The following is a 9,992-nucleotide window of genomic DNA, read 5'->3' on the forward strand; positions in this document are numbered from 1 at the left end:
ATTTAGAGGGACAGAGTTGCTCTTCTTTTGGAAGCAGGTACCACCTACAATTCTTTATGACTACTTCTTACTGTACCATCTTCACCATGTAGAAGTTGTCTCACTTTAATATTTTCTATATTTGTGTTTCAAAGTTAATGTTATTTTTTAGAAAATATTTTTTTTGTCTATGTAGTGCTAAAAAAAACTTGTTCTGTCAATGTTCTATTCCCACATGTCAAACATCTGTACCTAGTATTCCTAAATACAATCTCTAAACCACACTTTTTAATAAGTATATCTGACAAAGTATAGCAGATTTGACTCATGACTTTAAACTCCTTTTCAAAACACAAGTGTGCCTAAATTATAAATGGCAGAGATAAGTATAAACACAATTTCTGACAAAATTTATGGGATAAAAATCTTAGTGTTGTAATTTTTCTTCTTTCCCCTTCAACTTTTGTGAATCAGACGGTGTCAAAATCACAGTTACAAAAAGAGAAAGCAAGAATTATAAGTTTGTTTCATTGTTCTGTAACATAAAAAATAAATATTAATTATTTCACAAAGTAACCATTCATAATGAATTAGGATTGACTTAACGTTATTTGCAGGTGATGTTATCACATACATAAGTGACCCAAAAAAAAATCCCTTCATGTAGCTTCTACAGCTGATAAACTTTGTCAGCAAACTGAGAGGATACAAAATTAATTTTTGTACATCATTAGCCCTCCTATATGCATATAACAACTTTAATGAAAGAGAAATTGGGAAAACTATATCTTTCATAATAGCTATATAATGTAAATTATCTTGGAGGTAAATTTAACTAACAAGTGAAAGGTTTGTATGAGGGGAAGTGTAGGGTCTAATGAGGGAAGGGATTTGTATGAGTCAGAATGGGAGGAGAGGATGGAGAGGGAGGAGGGAGGCACAAAAATTAATGGGGTTAAAAGATGTTTTCTTAACAGTCATTGTTGAATGTATTTGCATACAAACAATAGTTATTGCAGGGGTTCTTCATATAGTCACCTAGGTGATCATAGCACTAATGAAAATTATGAATGTTAAAATATAAACATGCTTACAAATAAAAATAGATGTTCCACAGCCACAGCCTCATATTCTGTTTCCCAAACGTGATCTGCGCAGAGTAATTGTGATAGTTACTTGGATTCCCAAATGTGAGTCCATAGTTATCAATAATTTGTGTATCTTGCCACTTATAGAAACATCAAATCATGTATGAATCTATTTTAAATTGGCATAAGCTGTAGTTTCTTGCAATTGATCCTTTATCACCAAATTTGCAAATTATCCTAAATTATGCTCAGTAATGAATGACATTTTAATTCTTTAATAAATGTTTTCATCCCATACACAAGATGCAGAAAGTGTGGTTTAGAAATTTGAACTCATTAAATATTAAAATTAAAATAAAATATCGAATTAGTTATAATGATTTTTTATTTCTAGAAACATAAGGACAAATTTATTAATCCCTAAATTGTTTTTTAAATGTCTACAACTATGCAACACATATAGATTAAGTCCAATCATATATAAAGCTATAGATATATTTTTGTTTCAATAATACAATGAAATTTATAGACTTAGAGAAAACAAAGGTAAGTAAAGGATTTTCATGAAAATACAAATCTCGGAATATAGCAAATTATACTATATGATTTTAGGTTATTCTAACACATTTTTACAGTGTTTCCTCAAAGATCTCTGATGTGTCTTCTCAGCTCAAGAACTGTTGAACTGGTAAGCAGCCGAGAGGTCTCTGTGAAGTCTGATGGTAGAAGCAATGTACCTTATAGTGATCACCATTTACCATAACTGTAGCCTCTGCCAAGCCCTGCTAATGCCTCCATTTTGTCTGTTTTCCATGAAGTTAGTAAACACTGATATACATTTCATTCTATTGCTTTAGCTATAGATTTTCTTGCTAAAAAAAGAACAAGGGCAAGATAAAACACAGAAGCTAACTGATGTTTGGGAAACATTTAAACATAGTAGAATTAGTATTCAGCTTACATATAAAACAGCTTCTATATTTGATGTTTGGAAGCATAAGAGATACATAACTCAATAATCACACAGGAATATAAGTTTGCTATTTTAAAAGTGAAACACATTACTTATTCCTGCTCATGGAATATACTGATCCCTAAATCTGATGATAATTCACTTTCACAGATCTAAAGCAAATATTCTCTTAATTTTTTTTTGTAAAACCTCAAATGCCTACCCAAATACTCAGAATATTGCAATTTCTGAACTACACATTTACTTGATACATAAACTAAACTACTAGCCAAATGACAAGTTGAACTTGTTTGGTTATCTCCTCATTAATACACATCTGTCACATTACAGATTTTTAAAGGTATCTTTAGGAATAAATTAATTAGATGTGTGAATGGGGATGTTCATTTATTTGAGTTATTTGGTAGTGATTGCTTGAGGACTTACAGTCCTAATTGACAAGTGTGAGTATATGAGACAAACATGCTTACTTTATTTACTTAGACTGAAATTTTCAATATTATGTTTTTTTGCTGCTTTAAAATATCATGAATTGTGTGACTGGGAGAAGTAGACAGCCAGCATTCTACAGTTACTATTGAGAAGATAAGGCCTGGCTATCAATGGCAACAGTACCTGTGAGGATGGTCTGCAACTCAAGTTAGCTTCTTCCAGCACTTACTTATTTTGTACATCAGAAGAGTCAAACTCACATCCACATTCACAGTCACCTGAGCAACTGGAAGCTCTGTCCTGAATTTAAGATCTTCAGCTATTGTATGATAAGAATTAAAAATTCTCTAAGGACTCTCATTATTCTAAAAATGTGTTTATGAGAAAATAAGCAATTATCACAATTAATTCCCCAACTGCCAAGTTATTTTTCAATGGATTCCTGTCATACTTAACTTTCAGATCCTAATCAAAATTATATATATATGGATCATTAAATAGCTGTGTTAAAATTCTTATTTTGATCCAGCATTTGTGGGGTGTTCTGAGATCTATATATTTCTTACGTGCCTCTGGTAGAAACAACCGATCAAGTGGGGTAACCAAATTTTAGAAGAACAAGGAACAATGCAAGTGATACTTTATTAAATATGTGGTAGCTTTCAGTTGTTCTGAATATCCAATATTTAAGATGTGTTGGTCTCTTGGTTTAAGATGTATATTTTATTTATTTTTATTAACTCACATTAAGTTGAGTATGTTATTTCCATACAAGCGCAATAGATTAGCAGTATATGTGTTTAAATTCAGATTCATAGTTCAAAAATAATCACTAATATGTGGACATATTAATGTTCCACTATATGATGTGCTCAATTTGACAAACGTCAACATTTTAGGTTCTTTTGGAGACAGCTTTCTAGAGCTGTGGCCACTTTTGTTATCATTCCATTGTTCCTCTTTGTTCTGAACAAAGAACAATATGGAGGATCAAAAAAACCCTGTGAATAAAAATAATATTCTAATTGGAGAATAATAAAAAATTTGAGCCAGTATTATCGAAATTAATAAGTAAAATAATAAATAAACAAAAAGAAACATCTTTGCTGGGTAGTCTGTTTATTTAGCATGTGTTATTTATATAAATGAATATAAAGTTTAGGTATGTCATATATGTAAACTGTTGTTCCTCCTATGGTGCTGCAAGCTCCTTCAGTTCCTTCAGTTCTTTCTCTAGATCATCCATTGTGGAAATTATACTCAGTTCAATGGTTGTCTGAAAGCATCCATTTCTGTATTTTTCACACACTGGCAGAGCTTCTCAGGAGACAACTATATCAGGCTCCTGTCAACAAGCACTTGGTGGCATCCACAATAGTGTCTGAGCGAGTACCCTCATATAGGCAGGTGGAGGGAGGATTAGATAAGGGGTTTTCTGAAGGGAAACCTAAAAGGTGATAACATTTGAAATGTAAATAAAGAAAATATCTAATAAAAAATAAAAAAGATATTTACATTGATATTTATAACAGTAGCAAAATCAAAGCTATGAAGTAGCAATGATAATATTTTTATTTTTGGGGTCATCAAAACATGAGGAACTATATTAACAACATTAGGAACTTCAAGAGGATATATATATATATATATATATATATATATATATATATATATGATTATATACCACAATTATAATGATGTCATCATATGTGGAATTATGTTCTACTGTTGATATGGGTAATTTTCATTTGAATGAGAGCCTTGCTTCTGTTCTAACACTATTGCATAGATTTTCATTGTTGATATCAAACTTAATTAACTTTAACTTTCTGAAAAATTGAACATCAAGAAAAACTAAGCATTACTTAAAAGATTTCTTTATGAACTCATAAATCACTTACTCACACATTATTTAACATTAACTGGTTTGCACAAGAAATTCTAGTTAAGTAGAAAACTTTCAAATCCTTCTGTAAAATAGATGAGAATGTCATTAACATTAAAAATATCCTTCAGGAATGCACACATATTAATCTTAAAAGAAATCTGATTCACAAAAATGTACTCAATAAAATTTAATTTAATAATAGATACAGTTCCTTGGATCAATAATAAACCATTGTTAGATATAGACAGTATGTATGTCAATTCTTTCCTTAAATATTTCATGGGAGGAATAAGAAAATTATTATGGATTTATAACTTTTAAGAATATTTCTAGGACCTGTGCAAAAATAAGTCATCAGAACACAAAATTCGGCTTGAGTGTGTTAGTTGCAATCAATTTGGCTACAATCAATTTGATGAAGTTTAAACTAAATCATCAATGGATAAAACATATGGATACTGGATCAGGCACGAGCTGAACACATACTGTTTTCTCTAACATAGATTTAAAATGACAATCAGGAGAATAAAGTACTATACTAAAGAAGGAAGGTAATTAAATTTCACTGAAGACTAGGTCAGAATGTGGAGTTTTCCAGGTAGTTTCCAAATTTAAAATTATAAGGTGCAAAGTTCTAAATCTCGTGGTTTTTTTAAATAGATAAACAGGAATAGGGCAACTTTTATAAATATATCCTTAACATCAAAAATTAGAAAAAAGGTATGTTTTTAACCAACTGTACAAAGTAATGTAAAGTTGATGGGACTGACAGAATAAGGTCAATATGTAGATGACATACTCATCATTTCTTTACTTTTGATTCTATGAAGACTAAATGACAGTTTTTTAGAGGAAATAGGAATGGATGAGTATAGATAGGAGATAAAATGAAAGAATCTGAATAAATTATTAAAATATTAACAAATATTTTAAGTGAATATTAGAAATTCAAATAATGTACCAGTTAGTGTTTATATTCTAATAAGTTAATCTCATTACTTCGGCTTACATGAATGATTTTCTTTCTAGTATTTTCTTCAGGGCAACATTGACATCCTTATTTCTCAGACTGTAGATCAAGGGGTTCAGCATGGGCACAACAATGGTATAAAACACAGAGGACACTTTTCCTTGGTCCATGGAACTGACTGATGATGGCTGTAAGTACATGAATGCAGCAGATCCAAAGAACACAGCAACAGTCAGGATGTGGGAGCTGCAAGTACTGAAGGCTTTGGACCTGCCTCCAGTAGAACGAATGCGTAGGATGGTGGCAATGATGAAGATATAAGAAGTAAGGATAGTCATGGTTGGAACAAAAATGTTAAATATACCAAAGCATAATATTAACAATTCATTAACATAAGTACTAGAGTGAGCAAGCTCCAACAGGGGAAGAAGATCACAGAAATAGTGGTTGATCACATCTAAGTTACAAAACTGTATTCTGATCATGAAGACTGTTTGAGTTGATGCACAAACCATACCAATAATATAGACTCCAGAGATCAGGGGAATGTAAATTTGATAGGACATGGTTACATTGTAAAGCAAGGGGTTACAGATGGCAACATAGCGATCATATGCCATCGCAGCTAACATATAACACTCTGCAATAGCAAAAATTAGAAAGAAATAGAGCTGAGTCATGCATCCAGTGTAGGAAATGATGTTCTTCTCTATCAGAAAGTTCAGCAACATTTTTGGGGTAATGACTGTGGAATGGCAGAGATCAATAAAGGACAAACTACTGAGGAAATAGTACATGGGGGTATGCAGGTGAGAACTGAAACTAATCAGTGTAATCATGCCCAAATTCCCCACTACAGTGACCACATAGATTCCTAGGAAGATGAGAAAGAGAGGCATCTGGAGTTCTGGCTTCTTTGAGAGCCCAGTTAGAATGAACTCAGGAAACATGCAATAGATTCCTGTTGCCATATGCTATGTTCAATTCTCTGTTCAAAGAAGAGAGAAAGATATATATGTTAAAATGACTTTGATATTATTTTATTTGAAGAGTGTTCTGCATGCATATAACTTTTCTAAATTAAATATGTGATTGACATTATTTTTTTAAAAATAATTCATAAACTTGATACATTACATACTGCCCATGAGCACTTTGATCATTACAGTAATGTCTTGATTTGAAACTTGCATGTACACTATGAGAGCTAAATCTTATAATACCCTAAAGTGATATGGAATCTATCAAGGGAAAAAAGTAATCAATAGTTTCACCCAGCTAGAAACCCTATGATCTACAACAATTGAGTGTGGCAAGATGTCCTTAAGAGTGTAAATGGCACTAATGTCATGGTGGTAACTAACAACTATCTAGCTGGACTTAAGGCCTGCTCAAAAGTAGGCCTGGTAGCCTAAACCTAACTTACTACTCCTGCCCCATAAAGTCATAGACCTTAAAGGAGAATCTACTATTTTTACTTTCTTTTACCAGTGTAACTTGTAAGTATATTTGAAATAGCTGTTCTTGAATCTGCAGGTAGGATTAACTCCAATTTCATCAAACAAGTTTCTTTTTGTAGCAGTTGGAGTCCATTACTGATAATTACAATTAGTCAAAAGCCAAATAACTGAGTTTCAAATCCCCAATTGATGCATTTATAACAGGCCATTTACATCTGATGCTCAGGATATATAACAAAAAAGTGTTGAAAAGATCTTAAGAAGCTGAGGATAAGGAAGTCTTCTGTGAAAGAGTGTCTTGTATAATAACAAGGAAGCTACAACATAAAATATCAACTTTTGTTTGCCTAAACAAGATGAGCACAATGACAACACAAGTAGACATGTCAATTGAATGGGGAAAAATCTCATAAGGCTTTACACCTAGATCAATAGATACAGGCAATTAAGGGCTGATGAGATAAGGAGAACCAATCTTCTACAGGGTTAAGCTCTTAGATATGTTCTCCGATCACACCCTTCAGCACCAAATGTGTGTAAGCAACATTTATGGTCTCATTAGGACATGTATGTATGTATGCTTGCATACATGAATAAGTGTATGTTTATATTATACACACACATATACATATGCACATACCTGTGTAATAAAATTGAGAGGGAGTTAAGGCAGGATAGAACTTAGAAGGAAGCAAGGGAAGTGGAAATAATATATAAACAGAGTGCTCTTATAAAAATATCAAAACATTTTAACTTGAAATTAAAAAGAATGCTATGTTGGATCTTGGAAAATTAAATATGTAAAAGTCACCATCAATGTGTAAAAGTGACTGACAATTTAAAAATAACCTCTTCCTGAAAGCAATGGTTTAAATGTTCCAAAATCCACTAGTCATGAAAAAAGGTTTTCTTTACAGTCATTTCATTTTATTTTTTAAGGCATTTTTATTAGATATTTTCTTCATTTACATTTCAAATTCTATCCCCAAAGAACACTATACCCTCCCTCTGCCCTGATCCCCAACCCACCCACACCTGCTTTCTGGCCCTGGCATTCCCCTATACTGGGGCATATGGTCTTCACAATACCAAGGGTCTCTCCTCCCATTGATGGCCATTTAGGCCATCCTCTGCTACATATGCAACTAGAGACACAGCTCTGGGGGGTACTGGTTAGTTCATATCTTTGTTCCTCCTATAGGGTTGCAGACCCCTTTAGCTCCTTAGGTACTTTCTCTAGCTAATTCATTAGGGGCCATGTGTTCCATCCAATAGATGACTGTGAGCAGCCACTTCTGCATATGCCAGTCATTGGCATAGACTCACAAGAGAGAGCTATGTCAGGGTTCTGTTAGCAAAATATTTCTGGCATGTGCAATAGTGTCTGGGTTTGGTGGTTGTATATGGGATGGATCCCTGGGTGGGGCAGTCTCTGGATGGTCTTTACTTCTGTCTCAGCATCGAACCTTGTCTCTGTAATTCCTTCCATAGGTATTGTGTTCCTCATTCTGAGAGAGAGCAAAGTATCCACATTTCGATCTTCTTTCTTCTAAAGTTTCATGTGTGTTGCAAGTAGTATATTGGATATTCTAAGGTTCTGGGCTAATATCCGCTTATCAGTGAGTACCAATCCTAAATCAGATAAGTGGACTAATATTCAATATATACAAAGAACTCAAGAAGATGGACTCCAGAAAAATCAAATAACCCTATTAAAAATGGGGTACAGAGCTTAACAAAGAATTGTCAACTGAGGAATACCAAATGGCTGAGAAGCACCTGAAAAAATGTTCGACATCCTTAATCATCAGGGAAATGCAAAACAAAACAACCCTGAGATTCCACCTCACACCAGTCAGAATGGCTAACATCAAAAAGTCAGGTGACAAGAGATGCTGGTGAGGATGTTGAGAAAGAGGGACACTCCTCCATTGTTGGTGGGATTGCAAGCTTGTATATCCACCCTGGAAATCAGTCTGGTTGTTCCTCAGAAAATTGGACATAGTACTACCAGAAGATCCAGCAATTACTCTCCTGGGCATATACCCAAAAGATGTTCCAACTGTTATAAGGACACATGCTCCACTATGTTCATAGCAGCCTTATTTATAATACCCAGAAGCTGGAAAGAACCCAGATGTCCCCCAATAGAGGAATGGATACAGGCAATGTGGTACATTTACACTATGGAATTTACACTCACCAATTAAAAACAATGAATTCTTGAAATTCTTAGGCAAATGGATGCATCTGGAGGATATCATTCAGAGTGAGGTAACCCAATCACAAAAGAACACACATGGTATGCACTCACTGATAAGCAGATATTAGCCTAGAAACTTAGAATACCCAAGATACAATTTGCAAAACACATGAAACTCAAGAATAAGGAAGACTAAAGTGTGGATACTTTGTTCCCTCTTAGACTGGGAAACAAAATACCCATGGAGGGAGTTACAGAGACAAAGTTCAGAGCTAAAATGGAAGGAAAGATCATCCAGAGACTGCCCCACCTGTTGATACATCCCATATACAACCACCAAACCCAGACACTATTCCATATGCCAGAAAGATTTTGCTTACAGTACTCTGACATAGCTTTCTCTTGTGAGGCTATGCCAATGCCTGGCAAATACAGAAGTGGCTGCTCACAGTCATCTATTAGATGCAACACAGGGCCCCTAATGAAAGAGCTAGAGAAAGTACCTGAGGAGCTAAAGGGGTCTGCAACCATATAGAAGGAACAAAGATATGAACTATCCAGTACTCCCCAGAGCTTTGTCTCTAGTTGCTTATGTAGCAGAGGATGGCCTAAATGGCCATCAATGGTAGGAGAGGCCCTAGGTATAGAGAAGATCATATGCCCCAGCATAGGGGAATGCCAGGGCCAGGAAGCTGGAGTGGTTGGCTTGGGGAGCAGAGAGGGGGGAGGGTATAGGGTGCTTTGGGGATAAAATTTGAAATGTAAATGTAGAAAATATCTAATCAAAAACTTCGTCAAAGCTGGGCGTGGTGGCACAGGCTTTTAATCCCAGTACTCGGGAGGCAGAGGCAGGAAGATTTCTGAGTTTGAGACTAGCCTGGTCTACAAAGTGAGTTCCAGAACAGCCAGGGCTATACCAAGAAACTCTGTCTTGAAAAAAAAAAGAAAAAAGAAAAAATAACTTATTAAAAAATGAAACAGAAAGAACATTACCAAAAA

The 9,992-nt window shown here is 34.2% G+C and overlaps 2 protein-coding genes across 2 annotated transcripts in view; both read right to left on the minus strand.

The window, feature by feature from the left end:
- LOC110328325 (olfactory receptor 146-like) overlaps positions 1–1,865 on the minus strand; it is a 2,854-nt gene extending 989 nt beyond the window's left edge. Inside the window, exons 1-2 of the mRNA XM_021207777.1 lie at positions 1,826–1,865; positions 267–303 (exon numbers count right to left, since the gene is read on the minus strand). Of these exons, the coding sequence (XP_021063436.1) occupies positions 267–303; positions 1,826–1,865 (77 nt within the window). The remainder of the gene's footprint in view (positions 1–266; positions 304–1,825) is intronic.
- Positions 1,866–5,365: 3,500 nt separating this feature from the next.
- Positions 5,366–6,301, minus strand: LOC110327719 (olfactory receptor 8G1-like). The gene has a single exon (XM_021206893.1). It carries the CDS (start codon positions 6,299–6,301, stop codon positions 5,366–5,368), a length of 936 nt encoding a protein of 311 aa, XP_021062552.1.
- Positions 6,302–9,992: the final 3,691 nt, after the last annotated feature.

Source organism: Mus pahari, chromosome 10 (assembly GCF_900095145.1).
Source record: "Mus pahari chromosome 10, PAHARI_EIJ_v1.1, whole genome shotgun sequence".
NCBI classification, from domain to species: Eukaryota; Metazoa; Chordata; class Mammalia; order Rodentia; family Muridae; genus Mus; species Mus pahari.